At 39.0% G+C, this 20,559-nt stretch overlaps 1 protein-coding gene across 3 annotated transcripts in view; it reads left to right on the top strand.

Moving 5' to 3' along the window:
- The window catches only part of KDM5B (lysine demethylase 5B), a 92,350-nt gene that overhangs the window by 16,753 nt on the left and 55,038 nt on the right, over positions 1-20,559 (top strand). For all 3 annotated transcript variants that reach the window (XM_059147051.1, XM_059147052.1, XM_059147050.1), the window contains exons 2-4: positions 14,441-14,518; positions 16,765-16,887; positions 17,606-17,776. In XM_059147051.1, coding sequence (XP_059003034.1) covers positions 14,441-14,518; positions 16,765-16,887; positions 17,606-17,776 — 372 coding nt within the window. The remainder of the gene's footprint in view (positions 1-14,440; positions 14,519-16,764; positions 16,888-17,605; positions 17,777-20,559) is intronic.

The raw sequence follows: 20,559 nt of genomic DNA, 5'->3' as shown, positions 1-20,559 counted from the left end.
CTAGTCCCGCATCAGACTCCCTGCCCCGTGGGAGGCCTGCTTCTGCCTCTCCCAACTCCCCCTACTTCTGTTCTCTCTCTCATTCTGTCTCTCTCTCTCTGTATATAAATAAATAAATCTATAAATAAATAAAATCTTAAAAAAAAAATGGTGGAAGAGAGGGGCACCTGGGTGGCTCAGTCGGCTAAGCATCTGCCTTCGGTTTTCATTTGCATCATGATCCCAGAGTCCTGGGATCAGGTCCCGTGTGGGCTCCCTGCTCAGTGGGCAGTCCACTTCTCCCTCTGTCCCTCTGCCCCAACACATGCTCTCTCTCTCTTCTCTCTCACTCCTGAATAAATAAATAAGATTTTTAAAAAGTGGTGAAAGAGGACCTTATTGGGACTGATGCTTAAAAAGTACATGGGGTGTCCCTTTTATACCAGTGTGTTTTCATTTACTAATAGATTCTCCTCCATAGAAATAGTGCTCGGACACTTAATATTCTTGTAAAGAGTCTGTGAAGATGTCTGTAAAATGTAAACTGACAGCTTTTACCAGGTCCTGTCAATTATAGGCATTACAATTTTAACAAAGGTCCTTAATATTTTAGTACAAGTGGTGTTTTTTGTTTTTAATTTATTCATTTGAGAGAGAATGAGCAAGAAAGAACACTAGCCAGGAGTAAGGACAGAGTGAGAGCAAACTCCCCTACTGAGCAGGGAGCCCAACTGGGGGCTGCATCCTAAGACCCTGGGATCATGACCTGAGCTGAAAGCAGACCCTTAACTGGCAGAGCCACCCTGGTGCCCCTTTAGTACCTCCGTTAATCGTTTCTTTATGTTTGCATATGATTAAGTTGGTAGTTTCAAGATCTTTTTGGTGGTGGGGTTTTTAGGGAAGACTGGGCTGACACTGGTATACCTTTTCTAAAAAGGTTGGCAGTACACATAAAGGTCAAGAAATCATTGCTAGTGAATAGAGAAAACACTTAAAGGGACCTTTTTTTTTTATTCTTTAAATTTTTTATTTTTTATAAACATATATTTTTATCCCCAGGGGTATAGGTCTATGAATCTCCAGGTTTACACACTTCACAGCACTCACCAAAGCACATACCCTCCCCAATGTCCATAACCCCCCACCTTGTCCCAACCCCCCTCCCCCCAGCAACCCACAGTTCATTTTGTGAGATTAAGAGTCACTTATGGTTTGTCTCCCTCCCAATCCCATCTTGTTTCATTTATTCTTCTCCTACCCACTTAAGCCCCCATGTTGCATCACCACTTCCTCATATTAGGGAGATCATATGATAGTTGTCTTTCTCCGCTTGACTTATTTCGCTATAAAGGGGCCATTTTAAAAATCTGGATGGATAGAGTTCCTTGGAGGGACAGACTGGTTGGGAATTCTTTAGGGATAAGGATTATTAAGAGTTGTTTTCCAGGGTGTTTTTTTTTTTTTAAAGATTTTATTTATTTGACGGAGATCACAAGTAGGCAGAGAGGCAGGCAGAGAGAGGAGGAAGCAGGCTCCCTGCCGAGCAGAGAGCCCAATGTGGGGCTCGATCCCAGGACCCTGAGATCATGACCTGAGCCGAAGGCAGCGGCTTAACCCACTGAGCCACCCAGGCGCCCCAGAACTACCTCTTTTCAACTAAATATATGTAACCAGATTTTCTTGATAGGCTTTAAACCAAGACAATATACTACAGCTGATTGACTATAAAAGAAAATATGAAATTGTAGCTTTTTTTTTTAATTTTTTTTTTTAGTATTTTATTTATTTGACTGGGACAGCCTCTCTCAGAGGAACACAAGCAGAGGGAGTGGGAAGGCACACACCCAACGACTTATTTCCATTAGCCAGACATTAAAGAGACTTGTAAAATATATGCAACATAAAACAATGCCATTCTTTTACTTTTTGATTATTATTAAATGAATTTATTTGAAACATTTTATTTTTTTAAGTTTTAATTTATTTGAGTAATCTCTACACCCAAAGTAGGGCTCGAACTCTGGACCTCAAGATCAAGAGTAGCATGATCTTCCAACTGAGCCAGCCAGGTGCACATAAAATATTTTAAATTTCTTTTGTCATCAGAGTGAATAGATACAAGCTAAATAGACTAAAGCTCTTTGAGGGCCTCAGTTTCTAAGAGTTTTCAGAGGTCCATGGGACGCTTGGGTGGCTCAGTAGGTGAAGCATCTGCCTTCATTCAGCTCAGGTCATGCTCCCAGGGTCCTGGGATCGAGTCCCACATCAGGCTTTTTGATCAGCTGGAACCTGCCTCTCTTTCTCTCTCTCTCTCTGACAAATAAATGAATAAAAGCTTTAAAAAAAAAAATAGGGGCGTCCTAAGACCAAAAGTTTGAGAGTTGTAGTCATAAGAGAAACAGTTCTGCAAAGGCCTGACTCAGGAGAAATAAATCTAGGATCTGTGCATGTGTAAGACGTACACTGGTTGCAAAGGACATTTAAAACCAGTAGTAGAGGGTTTGGTAAGAACTTCAATTATCTGTGCTTCTGTGAAATGAAATGAAAATTTAAATGTGTTTCCTAAAGGGAAAACAATACACTTCCCTTATAACCAGTATCAACTAAAATGTGAGAAAGTGGGCCTTGTTGGTCTTATTTTGTCATTTTATTAGCTTTTGTTTTTTTTTTTTTTTAAAGATTTTATTTATTTGTCAGAGAGAGAGAGAGCACAGGCAGAGTGGCAGGCAGAGTCAGAGGGAGAGGCAGGCTCCCTGCGGGGCAAGGAGCCCAATGTGGGACTCAATCCCAGGACGCTGGGATCATGACCTGAGCCGAAGGCAGCTGCTTAACCAACTGAGCCACCCAGGCGTCCCTGACTTGGTATTTTAAAGAACTATTAGACTTCTAGAAAAATTGTGTAGAGTTCCCACGTATTCCTTCACCTACTTTTCTCTTTTATTAACACCTTACATTATTATGACATCTTTGCTATAATTAATGAATGGACATTGTTATTAACTAAAGTCCATGCATTTTATTTATATTTCCGTAGTTTTATAGCTAATACCCTTCTTTTGTTTCAGGATCTCATCCAAGGTACCACATATTTGGCTGTCATGTCTCTTTAGGCTCCCCCCCAAGGATTCTATTCATTTATTTGGCAGAGAGAGAGAGGTCAAGTATTAAGAGAGGTAGGGAGAGAGGGTGGGGGAAGCAAGCTCCCTGCTGAGAGAGAGCCTGATGGCGGGCTCCATCCCAGGACCGTGAGATCATGACCAGAGCCGAAGGCAGAGGCTTAACTCACTGAACCACCCAGGCACCCCTCTTTAGGCTTTTTTAAGCTGTTGCAGTTTCTCAGACTATTTCTGATGAACTTGACAATTTTGAGGAGTACTGACTGGGAATTTTGTAAGCTGTCCCACTATTGGAATTTATCTCTTGTTTTTCTCATGGTGAGACTACGTATATTGGCAACTCATTTTTTTTTTTATTTTTTATTTTTTTTTTTTTATTTTTATTTTTTTTTAAATCTGATGTTTATTTTTTTTTATTTTTATTTTTTTTTTTTTTAAAGATTTTATTTATTTATTTGACAGACAGAGATCACAGTAGGCAGAGAGGCAGGTAGAGAGAGAGGAGGAAGCAGGCTCCCTGCTGAGAAGAGAGCCCGACGTGGGGCTCGATCCCAGGACCCTGGGATCATGACCTGAGCCGAAGGCAGAGGCTTTAACCTCTGAGCCACCCAGGTGCCCCTCATTTTTTTTTTTAAATATTGTTTATTTATTTTTAAGATTTTATTTTTCAGTAATCTCTGCACTCAGTGTGGGGCTCAAACTCATGACCCTGAGATCAAGAGTCGCATGCTCCAATGGCTGAGCCAGACAGGAACCTCTGATTTTTTTTTTTTTTTTTTTAAAGGGGATACCTATTCTTGCAGTCTTGTCTATGGAAGGACTTAAAACTGAGAATTTTTGTATCATCATAATGAGCATAAATCCTGTGCCACAACATGAGCCTCACCTCCCTTGATAGACTAACCCATATCTCAATAAGGAGCAGATGTGTTTTTACTAAACTGTTTTCTTCGTTTACGAAGTCTTGTTATCAAGTTTTCTTCATTGGCATGTTTTTACCAGTCAGACCTTTTGACTTTATACCTTTTAGCTTTGTAGAAATGTTTAACACTAACTTTCATGAACTGGAATTTTTACTTGTTCGATAGCATTTGTTGAACATCCTCAGTACTGTTCTGTGAAGGTAGTCTTCATTTTAAATTAAATAATTAAATAATTTTTATACTTAGATGTAGCTGATAATCTGTAGAGCCAGAATAACTGTCATTATTTTTTTTTTTTTAAGTTTTATTTATTTATTTGAGAGAAAGAGAGAGCGTGTGCACACGCAAGTGAGCACGAGCAAGGGGAGAGGCAGACTCAATGTGGAACTCTATCCCAGGACCCTGGAATCATGACCTGAGCCAAAGGCAGTTGCTTAACTGACTGAGCCACCCAGGCGAGCTCCTCTTTTAGCAGATCCATTAAGTGCCTCTACCCTTGAATTACATACCTAAAACAATCTTAGAAAAAGCTCTTTAAGCATGGAAACCTAACAGTATATTCTTGTTTAAGAATCAAGGTTTCAGGGGCACCTGGATGGCTCAGTGGGTTAAAGCCTCTGCCTTCGGCTCAAGTCATGATCCCAGGGTTCTGGGATTGAGCCCCGCATAGGGCTCTCTGCTCAGTGGGGAGCCTACTCCCTCCTCTCTCTCTCTGCCTGCCTCTTTGCCTACGTGTGATCTCTGTCAAATAAGTAAATAAAATCTTAAGAAGAAGAAGAAGAAGAAGCAAGATTGCATAGGGGCTCCTGGGTGGCTCAGTTAGATGCCTGCCTACCGTGGGGGTTGTTATCTCAAGGTCCTGGTATCAAGCCCCACACCCAGCTCCCTGCTCAGCTAGATGTCTGCCACTCCCTCTGCACAATTGTATATATTTCAGTAAAGCTGAAAAAAATCCAGCAAAAAATTAGACTAATGGGCCTTGAATATTATATATTAATATTTAAAAAAGTATTTATTTATTTATTTAAAGATTTTATTTATTTATTTGACAGACAGAGATCAGAAGTAGGCAGAGAGGCAGGCAGAGATAGGGAGGAGGAAGCAGGCTCCCCACTGAGCAGAGAGCCCGATGCGGGGCTCAATCCCAGGACCCTGAGATCATGACCTGAGCGGAAGGCAGAGGCTTTAACCCACTGAGTCACCCAGGCGTCCCGTGACTAACATTTTTGACCATTTACTTTGTAAATGCCAGGACCTGTCTAAAGGCTTTTTACATGTATTTAAGCCTCATAGTTTCCCCTTTATACATGCACCTGAGCTACAGGGAGATTAGTACAAAGCCACACGGTCAGGATTTGAACCCAGGCAGTGTGACTCCAAAGTGTATCCTCTTTCACATCTGTTTTACTCTACAAGGATAAAGGAAATGATATAATTGTGTTTAAAAAATGAGCATTGAAGGGCTCCTGGGTGGCTCAGTGGGTTAAGCCACTGCCTTCGGCTCGGGTCATGATCTCAGAGTCCTGGGATCCAGTTCCGCATCGGGCTCTCTGCTCAGCAGGGAGCCTGCTTCCCTCTCTCTTTCTCTCTGCCTGCCTCTCCATCTACTTGTGATTTCTCTCTGTCAAATAAATAAATAAAATCTTAAAAAAAAAAAAGAGCATTGAAGGAGTAATTGGGTGGCAGGGTGTGGAAATATAAGGTAGTCCTTTAACCTGGGTTGAAATTGCCCTGATGCCAACTAGAGTTAGGCTGGAAGGATAGAGTCCTTAAAGATAAAGCTTAGATGTCCGATGGTCCTTGAAAGTTGAGGCTGCAGTGACTTTTTTTTTTTTAAGATTTTATTTATTTATTTGACAGATCACAAGTAGGCAGAGAGGCAGGCACAGAGAGAGAGGGAGAAGCAAGTTTCCTGCTGAGCAGGAAGCCGAATTCGGGCTCTATCCCAAGTCCCTGGGACCATGACCTGAGCCGAAGGTAGAGGCCTTAACCCACTGAGCCACCCAGGAGCCCCTGCAGTGACTTTTTTTTTTTTTTTTTTAAGATTTTCTTTATTTATTTGACAGACGGAGATCACAAGTGGGCAGAGTGGGAAACAAAGAGAGAGGCAAAGCTGGCTCCCCACCGATCGGAGAGCTCGGGGCTCGATCCCATGACCCTGGGATCATGACCCGAACCGAAAGCAGAGGCTTTAACCCACTGAGCCACCCAGGTGTCACCTTGCAGTGACCTTTTGCTAGAAGAAATGATATTTCAGTGATCAGAACTTAATGTAAATATAGTACTTTCTATTTTTGTTTTACAATAAACAGTGCTTTATATTTGTCGTTTTAATTTTCGCCATAGTTCTGAAGGTGGCTCTTGTTTGTACAGTTCAAATTGAAAAGTTAAGATCCTTCTGGTGGTGGTTAAAGAACCAAAGTGCAAATCCAGGTCTTCTGACTTCTAAGTGCATTGCTCTTTGTGTCCTGTACTATAATATCTACAACCTCCTGACATTCTGAGGAGCCACGCATCTTATCCATTATCATGTCTTGGTTAAGTACAAGAAGGAACTGAAAAAAGTAGGTTGGGGTAGTGAGAAAGAACTTGGAGGTACAAACATTTATGAAAGCCAAACATATTCCCAGGACTTTTTTTCCTTCTTTTTTGAGGTTACATACCCCTTTGAAACCCTGGTGAAAGCTGTGAACTGGCTGGCAAAAATCCACATACAGTCAATTCTATACAATGTAAGAACCTCTGATTTAAGGAAGAAAGTGTGATTCTAAAGTCTAAAAAGAAAATTCTCAGTGTTTTTGTTTGTTTTTTATTAGTGGCTCACTAAGGATGGGAGGTCTTAAACAGACTTTGAACAAATGGGTGGCTAACTAAAGCTGCTTAGTGCCAAGCCTATCTAGAGGGAATTAAGAAAAAAGGGAGAAGTTAGTCGTATCTAACACATTTTATTTCTTTTGGGAAGACACCGAAGTCTTGTATTACAGAACTGTCCTGGTAGACCGCCCATCAGTGAGTGGTTAGTGGATTCCACTGAGGGACTCACAAATAGTAACTCTGCTTGTCTTTTAATTTATAAATGGGGATTTATAATGATTATGCTCTTCCCAGTTCTTCCTCCTTGAATTTGTCTTAAGGACATCGTGTTGACATAAAACTGTTAATGTATGAGAAAGTAGTCTTTTAAATTGTACTTCATACATACTTCCATATGTGCTACTCAGATTTTTATTAAGTTTGAAGGGCGCCTGGGGGCCCTTAAGGGGCCAAGGTGGGGGCCCTTGGCTTAACCAACTGAGCCCCTGAAGGGCTCAGTTAGTTAAGCATCCGACTCTGGATTTCTGCTGGGGTCAATTCCTTTGGGATTGTGGGATTGAGCCCCATGTTGGGCTCCATGCTGTGTGCTGCATGTGGTGCCTGCTTGGGATTCTCTGTCTCCCTCTCCTCCTCTGCTTCCTCAACAACACCATTCCTCCCACCACTGAGCTCTCAAATAAACAGCTCAAAAAAATCTTAATTCAGGTTGATAAATCTTGGTGGCTTAACTGAAAAATTTTCTGACTTGACTTAAAATACTAACAGATTCTTTGTTCAGTTCCTTAAAACTTTGCACTATCATTTTGTGTTACTGTGTTGATAACCTAAAAACAGACTCTGGATTCAGGCACAAAGTTTAGCTCTGCTGCACTGGATTAAAAATCCTTTGAATGCGTATATTCTGTCATGACTAGCTTTCATAGAACACATGCAGTTATAAAATACAGTGGTCCTTAGTTAATGTTATTCTTTGTGAACTAACCAGAATGAGCTTTTGACATTGATTTTTTTTTTTTTTTTAAGATTTTATTTATATATTTGAGAGTGAGAGAGCAAACCGGAGCAGGGGGAGGGGCAGAGGCAGAGGAAGAAGCAGACTCCCTGCTGAGTAGGGAGCCTGACATGGGACTCGATCCCATCCTAGGACCCTGAGATCTTGACCTGAGCTGAAGGCAGATGTCCAGCGGATCGAGCAACTCAGGCGCCCCTTGACATTAATTTTTATTTTTATTTTTTTTTATTTTTTTTTTAAAGATTTTATTTATTTATTTGACAGAGAGAAATCACAAGTAGACGGAGAGGCAGGCAGAGAGAGAGACAGGGAAGCAGGCTCCCTGCTGAGCAGAGAGCCCGATGCGGGACTCGATCCCAGGACCCTGAGATCATGACCTGAGCCGAAGGCAGCGGCTTAACCCACTGAGCCACCCAGGCGCCCCGACATTAATTTTTAAAAGTTAGTTTGTCTGCCAGAGTCCGAGAACCAGCTTCTGGAAAAGCCTCTTGTAAAGTATGTACTTTCTAATTTTTCTTAGTGTTAGATCTTAAAATGGTGATAGCTTCTCTGTATTTAGAAAGATAAAGACAGTATTCTGGTATGTGGCTGCTAGTTGGGGATGATTCACAGAGTGAATTTTCATGGAGTTTTTAAAAAATTCTTAGCATCCTATGAAAGTTAAGTTAATCTCCCACTGGTCAATTTTATTGCACATTTCTCAGTTAAATGTACTGTAAGTTGTTGCTCAGTTAATGCTGGGACTAAGGAAAATGTTGCTTGATGTGTCCCAGGCCTCTGACGATTTTGAAGCTTCAACTTCCTATTTAATTGCCTTGCAAGGAATATATTTTTTTAGTGCTTAGGAAAATAATTGAACGTTTAAATAATAGTTAAATAATAATTAATAATAATAATAAATAAGCCTTTCAAAATGAAGGCTTTAAAAAGACTTACTTATTTCAGTGAGAGAGAGAGAGGGCTGAGGAAGAAGGAGAGAGAAACTCAAGCAAGACTTTGCACTGAGTTTGGAGCCCGACATGGGGCTCAATCCCATGACCCTGAGATCATGACCTGAGCCTAAATCAAGAGTTGTTCCCTTAACTGACTGAGCCACCCAGGCACCTCTAAAAGATATTTGAAGTTTTAAAAGTGAGTGAATCTTAGCAGGAAATTTATATGGGATGCCTTGCAATCTATGAACACTTAGAACACCTAGTTAGTATGGAAATACTCTTTTTATGCTAGAAAAATATTTGTGAATCATTTTATTGTTCGGGACTAAAAGTTTTGGTTAGATTATATGGTATCCCCTTTAGATACTTAAGTGTCAAACCCAAAATTATCGCACTGTTATTTAATGGTTTCTTTCCTTCTTTGCTGGCTTTTTCTCCCCATTTAAAAATTAGAGCTCATTGAGGTGAGACTCAGCCAATGATATTTCAATGTGAGCATTGCAAATAATATGTAATTCTTTTATTGTAGTAAAGCTTTGCAGCTGACAGTGAAAGTCTTGAAACTAAATGGCATCCCATTTTCCCTCATTCTCTGTAACTAGAAGAAGTGATAGTTTTCAGCGATCTGTATTTAATGAAGGAATGATCTTCTGAGTTTTAGTTTTTAGCTTATTATCCCTGCTGTGTGAACTTCCTTAGTGATAGATATGTTCTGTTTTCCTCCTGATGCTTTATTTTTAGGATTCATTTTATTTGAAAAAGCTTCAGTATAGAATAAGTATATATTATATAATACATACATATATATATAAAAATACATACGTACATACAAAGACATAACTCACTATAGTATTAAAACTTTAATATATAGATAAGATGAAATTAATTTCCTATCATTGTGTTTTGGGATTAGAAGGCCTATTTGGAAAAGAAAAAGTCCAACTTGATTAATCAGGGGATGTCCTACATTACCCATAAGTCTTAGTTTATAAAATTTTTAGGCCATGTGGACAGTATGTTAATCATTTACTTGTATATTCTTACATATTATCTTTGATACGTTTTTGGTGTAGCCTTCAACGCAGATCAGTTCATTTCAGAAAGCCTACAGCTTTTATGAGATATTAGAGAGCAAAGCTCTGAACAACATAAAGTCTTCCTCTTAGCCTGTGATAGGATATTGAGCAATGTGATTGTCTTCCACTACATTGTGTTCTATATAATTAAACACATTGCTTTCTTTATCTTTAGTTATCAAGCCAAACAAAAATAAATGACTTGCACCTTTCCAACCCAGGTTGGAGTAGGTAATATTTTTAAGTTGATTAACAAAGTATAGTATTTCTTTAAATGACAGCTGAAACAAGAGTCATAGTCTTTGTGGAAGAGGCAGTGTGACAACATAAAATACTTGAAACCCTTATCTGTGATGACCTTTTTAAACGGGTAGTTCTGCCACTTTTTTTTTTTTTTTTAACTTTTTCCTTTTCTTTCTTTCTTTTTTTTTGTTTCTTCTTTTTGGTATTTTCTTTTTAAAGATTTTATTTATTTATTTGACATAGACACAGCGAGAGAGGGAACACTAGCAGGGGGAGTGGAAGAGGGAGAAACAGGCCTCCGGCAGAACAGGAACACCACCCCCCACCCCCCCAGGCTCCATCCCAGGACCCTGGGATCATAACCCAAGTTGGAGGCAGATGCCTAACGACTGAGCCACCCAGGCTCCCCTCTTTTTGGTATTCTAATAGTAAATAGCTTTGTACCAATTTCTGATCTGCATTTTCCTTATTAAAAGAAATTGTGGTAAGATGTAATCTTTTTAACATAATAGTTTATCAGGCATCGCTGGTGGGCACTTTACTGAAGGCTTCTAATCACTAAAACAAAACCTTCTTTTACTTTTTTTTTTTTTTTTTTGTCTAAAGTAAGCTCTGTGTCCAGTGTGGGACTGAATTAAGGACCCAAAGATCGAGAATTGTATTCTCCACGAACTGAGGCAGAATCAGCCAGGTGCACCAGACCCTGGTTTTACTTGTGAAGATTTTATTTATTTATTTATTTATTTATTTATTTATTTGACAGACAGAGATCATAAGTAGGCAGAGAGGCAGGCAGTGAGAGAGAGGGGGGGAAGCAGGCTTCCCGCTGAGAAGAGAGCCCAGTGTGGGACTTGATCCCAGGACCCTGGGATCATGACCTGAGCTGAAGGCAGAGGCTTAACCCACTGAGCCACCCATTCACTCCCCTTGTTTTACTTTTAAACTAAAACTAACCAATAGTAATAAAAATTCTAATAATATAGATTCGAAATAATAATAATCTCTTTTGGGGTGCCTGGGTGGCTCAGTGGGTTAAAGCCTCTGCCTTCGGCTCAGGTCATGATCCCAGAGTCCTGGGATCGAGCCCCACATTGGGCTCGCTGCTCAGCAGGGAGCCTGCTTCCTCCTCTCTCTCTCTGACTGCCTCTCTGCCCAGTTGTGATCTGTGTGTCAAATAATCTTTCCCCCTCCTATTATGAAAGTCTTTAAAATTTACATACATGTAATACGGTTTGCATGATTTTACATGTTTGAGGGTTTTTTACTCATTCAGTCTTGGCTGTCTTTTTGTATTTAGAACATGTAGATTTTTTTTTCTTTATTGCAGTTGCAGAGTATTTTATTACTATTTATAGATGTGTCAACATTTACTTACCTTATTCTTCACTGATAGATACTAAGGTTTGTTTGTTTGTTTGTTTTTTAGGATTTTTTTTTTTTTTAAGTACTCTCCACATCCAATGTGGGCTCAAACTGAGATCAAGAGCCTCATGTTCCACTCACTGAGCCAGCCAGATTCCCCATTAGTAAGGTCTTAAGTTAAAACAATTCTGCAGTTAATTTTTTTTTTTTCCTTTATTTTGGTGTTGTGAATGTTAACAAATATTTTTAAATTCTAACCTGAGGAATTGCTGGGTCAATAGACCTTTAAAAATTCGATGTTTCTAATTGACCTCCAGAAACAGCATACTAGAGACACCTGGGTGGCTTAGTGGGTTAAAGCCTCTGCCTTTGGCTCAGGTCCTGATCCCAGGATCCTGGGATCCAGCCCGGAATGGGGCTCTCTGCTCAGCAGGGAGCCTGCTTCCCCCACTCTCTCTGCCTGCCTCTCTGCATACTTGTGATGTCTGTCAAATAAATAGGTGAAATCTTTAAAAAAATAAATAAAAATTAAAGAAAGAAACAGCGTACTAATCATTGGGATCCACATTTCCTCACATATTGCTAATAATGGTGGTGTGTATATTTTAAATCATTGGTAACCTCGTAGGTAAAAACATGGGAATCTTGTGTATTTTTTAAATTTTGAGTAAAGTTGGACAACAGTCTTTTTAAAGCTAGCCATTTTTTCTTGGTAACTACTAACACAATTTGTCCATTTTTCTGTGTTTCCTTATTTATTGGTATGAGTTCTTCATAAATCTAGAATTTTAAAATGCTGTATAATATTCAGTGTTGTTATAATATCAGCCATCTTTCTAACATTATACTGTAATTAATTTCATGTATGTTGATTCCGGGTGAATTATTTTCTTAGAACAAACTTCTGGGTATGAAATAGGGTAAAAAGACTGTGAACTTCCTTGTATTGTTTTCTTAATCCAAGGTAATTTAATATGTAAGAAATGTTATTTAATGTATGTAACATAGTTCAGATTGTATTTGAAATGGTTAAGGAAGTAAAAGAAAATCATATGTATTCCTACCACCAAAGACAACCACTACTAATTGTTTTTGCTGTATATCTTTCCAATGTTATATTTTTATATTGTATAGTCTGTATTTCTTTTCCTCCTTAACAAATATAACATCTTTCAGTGTCAATAAATAGAGCTCTACCGCTGCATAATTTTTTGTCTTTTTGCTTTTTTAAATGTGTTAAAGTATTATATGCATAATAAAGAATTTACCATTGTAATAATTTTAAGGGTACAGTTCATTAACGCCAGGCACCTGAGTGGCTCAGTTGTTAAGAGTCTGCCTTTAGCTCAGATCATGATCAGGGGTCCTGGGATTGAGCCCTACATCCAGCTCCTTGCTTTGTGGGAAGCCTGCTTCTCCCTCCCCCGCTTGTGGGCGCTCTCCCTCTCCCCACCCCTTGCCACTGTCTCTCTCTCTGTCAAATAAATAAATAAAATCTTTTAAAAAAATAACCATTAACACTAAAATATCTTCAGAACTTGTTCATTATTCCAAACTGAACTCTGTACTCATTAATTAATGCCGCATAATTTTTCTTTTCTTTTCTTTTTTAAAGATTTTGTTTATTTGACAGAGATTACAAGTAGACAGAGAGAGGCAGGCAGAGGGTGAGGGGGGAGGCAGGCTCCCTGCCAAGCAGAGAGCCCAATGTGGGACTTGATCCCAGGACCCTGAGATCATGACCTGAGCTGAAAGCAGAGACCCAACCCACTGAGCCACCCAGGTGGCCCATAATTTTTCTTTTTAAAGGTTTATTTATATATTTATTAGAGAGAGAGTGTGTGCGCATGTCAGAACACAAAGGGGGAGCAGCAGGCAAAGGGAGAGGGAGCAAGGAGCCAGATGTGGGACCACTGAGATTGTGAGCTGAGCCGAAGGCAGCTGCTTAACCAACTGCGCCACCCAAGCGCCCCCATTAATACAGCATAATTTTTATTCCTTTAAATATTCTCCTACTGTGGACATTTAAGTTGTTTGCAGTTTTCTCTACTTAGAGGTAGCATAATACTTTTCCTTGTCTGATTATTTCCTCATGACAGCAGTTCTTCTAAGAATCTGTGGCAGTAGATATGTTAAGGACGATTTTTTAAAATTAGCCTTGAATGGCAGTCTTCACCACCACCTCCAAACTTAACTTTAATTTTATAATAAAAGTTAAGGTAGCTAGGAAGTTACATATAAAAATTTAGTTTATGGATGTTTTGACGTTAATACAGCTATTTTGTAAAAAGATAGCTTTTATGGAATAGAGGAATTTTGATTTTTTTCAGTCAGTGACTTTTGCAGGGGGCTCCTGTCTGGCTCAGTCCAAAAAGCATGTGATTCTTGATCTTGGGGTGGTGAGTTGGAGCCCTATGTTGGGTGTAGAGATTACTAAAAATAAATGAACTTTATTTTACTTATTTACTTTTAAAAAATACTTGTTTTTGTCTTTTTTTTCCTTTAATTTATTTGTTTGACAGAGAGAGACACAGCGAGAGAGGGAACACAAACAGGGGAAGTGGGAAGGGGAAGCGGGCTTCCCGTCAAGCAGGGAGCCTGATGCGGGGCTCATTGCAGGACTTGATCCCAGGACCCTGGGATCATGACCCAAGCTGAAGGCAGCTGCTTAAGGACTGAGCCACCCAGGGGCCCCATGAATAAACTTTAAAGGCAGGGGTTTTTCAGCAGCTTGCGGTTAAGTAACTACTCATTTGAAAGGTGTGAATAGGGGTGTGTACAGGCTGCATCATTTGTATGGGGAAGGGTAATCATACATATTCTGCTGTTCTGGTGGAAAAAAGGTTAAACTATTATCCATGTTCTGTTTTATTTAACTGGTTAGAGATAGTGTGTTTTACTCACCTGGGGTTTTAACAGAATTTTTTAAAAATGTCAGAATGACAAATTCTTCTAATCAAAGCGTTTGCTTCTCCCCTAGGATTGGCAGCCACCATTTGCATGTGATGTTGACAAACTTCATTTTACTCCACGTATCCAGAGGCTGAATGAATTGGAGGTAATATCTTAACTGTTGTTCTGGTGGATTGTATACCAGAGGGACTTTCTTTGAAGAATCTCTGTAACAAATCTGGTGGTTTTAGTGAAGCTAAATTATGGCCAAACATTGTTAATCATGGTAAAACAAATGGCAGTAAGGCCCTTGTAGCAATCAAGATTTCATTAAAAACACCAATTTTAGTCAATCATTGTTGGCCTCTTAATTCATACACATCTTTCTAAATTTAGGTGACAGCCACAAGAATTTAGATTTTGAAAGGAATGTACCTTGGAACCATCTAATGGAAAAGATTTCCAGCTCTAATTTTCTTCCAAATACACATCTTTACTTAGACTTAATAACACACTTTAATTTCCTAAGAAGGGGTGAGGAATACTTATTTGGGTATTCTCTAGAGAAGAGATGATGTTTCTTCAATCTCTTTGCTACTGAAACCCTAAAGTATGGGGTGAATGAGAGTTGGGTGTTGATAACCCAGAAATAATGTTTCATTAACCTTTTTCTAATCTGATTTTTTTAAAAAATATTTTTATTTATTTGAGAGAGAGCACGAGGCGGGGGTAGGTAAGAGGGAGAAACAGACTCCCTGTGGAGCCGGGAGCCCGATGCAGGACTCGATCTTGAAACCCTGAGGTCATGACTGGAGTGGAAGGCAGCCGTCCAACCAACTGAGCCATCCAGGTGCCTTCTAATCTGATTTTAACATTGAATCATGTTTTGCTTTTTTATTAGAAAAACCAAGCCTTTTTAACTTAAATGGAGCTCATGTTTGCTGGGATTCTGTGGTAATAGCATGGATTTGGTGGTAGTAGAATCTAGTGTCTGTATTTTTAAGTTGAGCTCCAAAGATAGGAAATGGGTACTAACTCTGAGGTCTTGGACTGTGTTTGGGAACATCTGAACATTCATCTCAGTTTTGCCCTTGAGCAAGATAAAACTGCTAAAACTGTCTGACTTAATTTTCAAGGAGGAGAAAGAAAAATGACGAAAAATTTTTTTTTTTTTTTTTTTTTTTTTTTTTTTTTTACAGGGTCACTGTGACGAAAAATTTTTTTAATAACTTACAAACAACAGTAATAAAAAGAATAACATTTAATTAAGAAAGTGTCTCCTGGGGCACCTTGGTGGCTCAGTTGGTTAAGGGTCTGCTTTCAGCTCAGGTCATGGTCCCAGGATCCTGTGATCGAGTCCCGAATCGGGCCCCTTGCTCCGCGGGGAGCCTGCTTCATAAAATCTTTAAAAAAACATTTTTTTTTTAAGTTTAAAAAAGAAAAAAGTGTCTCCTTGGAGCGCCTGGTGGCTCAGTTGATTAAGCAGCTGCCTTCAAGCTCAGGTCATGATCTCAGGGTCCTGGGATTGAGGCCCACATCAGGCTCTCTGCTCAACAGGGAGCATGCTTCTCTCTCTCTCTCTGCTTGCCTCTCTGCCTACATATGCCTACTTGTGATTTTTCTGTCAGATAAATAAATAAATAAATCTTAAAAAAAAAATGTGTCTCCCAAGTTTCCTGTTACCGTATCAGGACTCATTAAAATTGATATGGAATCACTGTTGTAAAATCTGTTTTTAGATTTGTGTTTGAGAAAGTAAGAAAATTTGTGCTTGGAAAGAACAGGCCTTCAAAATACCCCAATTAAGGTGCCTCCTTAGCGCAGTAGGCAGTGTGTCAAGTCTCATAAAATACCCAAATTGTAAAAAGACCTAGAGGGGCATATAGGAACTTACTTGTCATATAATTTTAACCAATAACAAAATTGTGCTTTAGTCCTCCATAAGTGAAGCCCTTTTCAGAGTGCCTACTTAAGGGAGGCTTGCTTTGTTTAATTCTTTGCTTACACATGGTAGGCACTGAATTAAATTTTTGTTGAGTTAATGTATAATTATTCAACCAGCTTTATTTTGTATATTTTTTTGCACTTTCTCTATTGGATTTAGGAGTGATACTTCACTTAAATATCTTTTTTTTTTTTTTTTTAAGATTTTTTTATTTTAGAGAGAGAAAGAGAGCATGAGTAGGGACGCAGAGGGAGAGAATTCAAGCAGTCTCTGCACTGAGCACATAGTCCCATGTGGGGTTCAGTCTCAGGACCCTGAAATGACCTGAGCTGAAAGGAAAAGTTGGATGCTCAACCCACAGTGCCACCCAGGCACACCTCACTTAACTATTCTAAGAGTGAAAATACCACACACAGGATTTTTAAAATAAGCTAGGTGAGATTAAAATCCATTTCTTTGTCATTTAGGCTCAAACTCGAGTAAAACTGAATTTCTTGGACCAGATTGCAAAGTACTGGGAGTTACAGGGAAGTACTCTGAAAATTCCACATGTGGAGAGGAAGATCTTGGACTTGTTTCAGCTCAATAAGGTAAGAGGCCAACGGCAATCTCCCTCATTTTAGTGCTTTTCTGCCAGCTTCATCTTCCTAATCTTAAAAAAAAAAGTTATTGTTTGAAATGTAAAATGAAATTCTCTGTTCACTTGAGTGATAATTAGGCTCTATTTGTCAGGTCTGAAAGCCTTGTGAAATATTTTGCTGCCACTTTTTGTGGGTATCATTTTAAAACTTAACATTTCTGTAAGATACTCCTTTCTGTTTTATTATAGTTAAAACAACTGGGGCTTAGGGAGAAAATTGACCGAGCTCTAAAGGCTGATACCTGAAATTCAGGTTTACTTCAGTGTAAAGCCTATGTTCTTTTCCCCAAAATGGTGCCATCTCTCCCACTTCTTAGTTTATGGAGATTTTTGAGGGTCTCTGCATTAGACCAAGTGCTAGGATTTGTTCTTTGTTACAGATTTAATTGTTGATCTAGTTCTTCCTCCCAGAAAGTCTAGACTGCTCTGGGGAGCTGAGAAGTAGCTTTTGGGGGGTACAAAATGTTTATGGACTGTATTGTCAAAAGTGATTTTCTAATTTTCCAGCTTGAAATAAGTATTGCATATATATTTTCGTCTGACTTGGGAAATGTATTTCTAAAAATTACCACAGCCAAGAACATTCTGTTCTTGGAATTGTACTTAGGTAAGAGGGAATTAGAAGTGATTTCTATATAGACATTTCTGATTTCTTTTGCTGTTAACAGTTAGTTGCAGAAGAAGGTGGATTTACAGTTGTTTGCAAGGACAGAAAATGGACCAAAATTGCCACCAAGATGGGATTTGCTCCTGGCAAAGCTGTGGGGTCCCATATCAGAGGGCATTATGAACGCATCCTCAATCCCTACAACTTGTTCCTGTCAGGAGATAGTTTGAGGGTGAGTATTCAGGTCAACTTTAACCTGGTGTTTTTGTTTTTTTAAGATTTTATTTATTTGACAGAGAGAGAGATCACAAGTAGGCAGAAAGGCAGGCAGAGAGAGATGGGGAAGTAGGCTCCCTGCTAGCAGAGAGCCCGCCACAGGGCTCCATCCCAGGACCCTGAGATCATGACCTGAGCCAAAGGCAGAGGCCTAACCCACTGAGCCACCCAGGCACCCCAACTTTAACCTGTTTTATTTCACAGCTTATTGGTATGTTGTCTTTCAGGGTGAATGAAGAGGCCTTAATTAATTTCTGTGGAAGACTTTGTTTTGTGAATTGTTGAGAAGATTTTGTTTTGTGAATTTTTCCTCCAGTGTATGTGGTATTCTGTTTTGAGAGCAGCCATACTTAGAAGTTTGTTTCTGGAATGGATATGTTTGTGGAGGAAATAGCCTTTTGCTGTCCGAGGCTGAAGTCTGTGTTTAACTTCACGAAAACTGCGTCTTCCTTATGACAGGTTGATTATTATCTTGTTATGGTTCATGCTTTTGCATTCACTTATGTTGGCGATCATATTCCTAATTGCCACATGAAAGTCCGACCTGTGAAATAACTTGCCTACCTGTTCTCTGGTCAGCCGAAATCTCCAAGGAGATTTTCAGATACAGTGCAGATGCGGTAAAAGGTAGGGGACTTAATAATGGCTAGATAGCTAATGGATCCCTCTTCTAATAGTTCCTGGGTATCCATGTTTGTTCTTACAAAGATGATATCTGCCGGGTTGCCTGGGTGGCTCAGTTGGTTGGACGACTGCCTTCGGCTCAGGTCATGATCCAGGAGTCCCGGGATCGAGTCCCGCATCGCTCCTAGCTCCATGGGGAGTCTGCTTCTCCCTCTGACCTTCTCCTCGCTCATGCTCTCTCTCACTGTCTCTCTCTCTCTCTCTCTCTCTCAAATAAATAAATAAATAAATCTTAAAAAAAAAAAAAAGATGATATCTGCCAACTTATTCGAGTAGGAACTTTTTGTTGTAATTAAAGTATAACTGTATTATAAAATCTTTCTACTTATTTCAAGACACTGATGGAAAGAGTAATGTCATAATCCGTTTATACCCTTTGAGTTATTCTAAGGCAAGAGCTGTAAGCCCTGTAATTTTAAGAATTGTTACTGTGCTGTAGTGAAGTTAGAAAGTTAATAACATAGTTTCAGAGGGTAAACTACTTATCAGAACTCTGTCTTGATATTATAGACGTACCATCTGTAATGCTCAAATCCTATAGATTTTTATAGCATTGCATTTTTCTTTTCTTTCTCCCTTCTCCATTCCAGGAGAGCTTTCTTTTCAGCTTAGAAGAACATGATCAGTTTGATATTCAGAAAGTTGTCGTTTTTAAATATACACATGTGAATGTTTAATGAACCCAGGGATGAAATTATTTAGAACGTTGTATTTGGAATCTATAAGTCTCTGTTTTATTGTCTGATCTATATACAGTTGCCTACAGTAGATTTTCTCCTTCATAACCTTTCCGTTTCAGTGTGGAAGTCACAATGAGTAAGAGGAAAGAGTCTGCCTGCTTTATGGGTTGGCAACATTTTAAGAATATCTATAAACTTAGTGTAAGTTTCGTAGTTGAAAAGCATGTAAGCATTTATTCAATTGTAGTTTGGAGGGGAGTGGGTATTTAAAGATACCTTTTACAAACATTACGTTTACAACACAGGTAAATACTTATTGAGGGGCCCGTTGTGTGCCAAGTATGTTCTAGGCACTGAAAGGTGTTCATTGCAGAAAGCTTAAAAACAAAGGAAAGTGTGATAAAAATAAAATCACTCTTTAAACCTTTCACCTGTTTTTTCTTTCAAGGCTCTTTTTATGCATATATATACACACTGGGATAGTATTTTTCATTTACAATATTATAATCTGCTTTTCCTCTGCTTAATATATCATGAGCATTTGCCATGTCCTTGAATATTTTTGAAAGTCTAGTTGAATGTCTCTGGCATTCCATTTTTGTAGCTAGACTTGATTTCTCTATTATCGAATGTTATATTATACCGAGATGGCCAGTTTTTGTACCTAATTTTTGGCTCATTTCTGATTTTTAAAAATAATTCTTAGAAAAAAGATAAATAGAATACATATATTTTAAAAGAATGGAGAAAGCAATAGCACAACACACCTATTGGAATGGCCAAATTCAGAACACTGACAGCACAAAGGCTGGCAAAGACAACAGAAGTTTTCATTCATTGCTGGCTGGAATGTTAAAATGACACAGCCATTCTGGAAGACACTTGGCCATTTCTTAGGAAACTAAACATACTTTGTTACCGTACAGTCCAGCAGTCATGTGCTTTGGTATTTACAAAAAGGAGTTGAAAACTTATGTCCACACAAAACCTGCATATAGATGTGTTTTAGCAACTTTATTACTCTTAAGTGCCAAGAGTTGAATGCAGTCCTTCAGTAGGTAAGTGGATAAATGAATGATGGTGTATCCAGACGATGGAGTATTATATTATTAGGCATTAAAAGGAGATGTTTAAAAAAAAAAAAAAAAGGAAAAGATCTCAAGCCATGATAAGACAAGGAGAGGAGCCTTAAATATATATCACTAAGTGAATGAACCAACATGAGAAGACTACATATATTGTGTGATTCCAAACATAGTATTTTAGAAAAGGCAAAACTATAGAAACAGTAAAAAGATCAGTGGTCACCAGGGTTTTTGGGGCAAGAGGGAGGGCAAGGGTGGGGGAATATTCAGAGCCCAGAGGATTGTTAGAG

The sequence above is a fragment of the Mustela lutreola genome, chromosome 14 (genome assembly GCF_030435805.1).
Source record: "Mustela lutreola isolate mMusLut2 chromosome 14, mMusLut2.pri, whole genome shotgun sequence".
Lineage (NCBI taxonomy): Eukaryota > Metazoa > Chordata > Mammalia > Carnivora > Mustelidae > Mustela > Mustela lutreola.
This window is presented reverse-complemented; position numbering and strand designations above follow the sequence as displayed.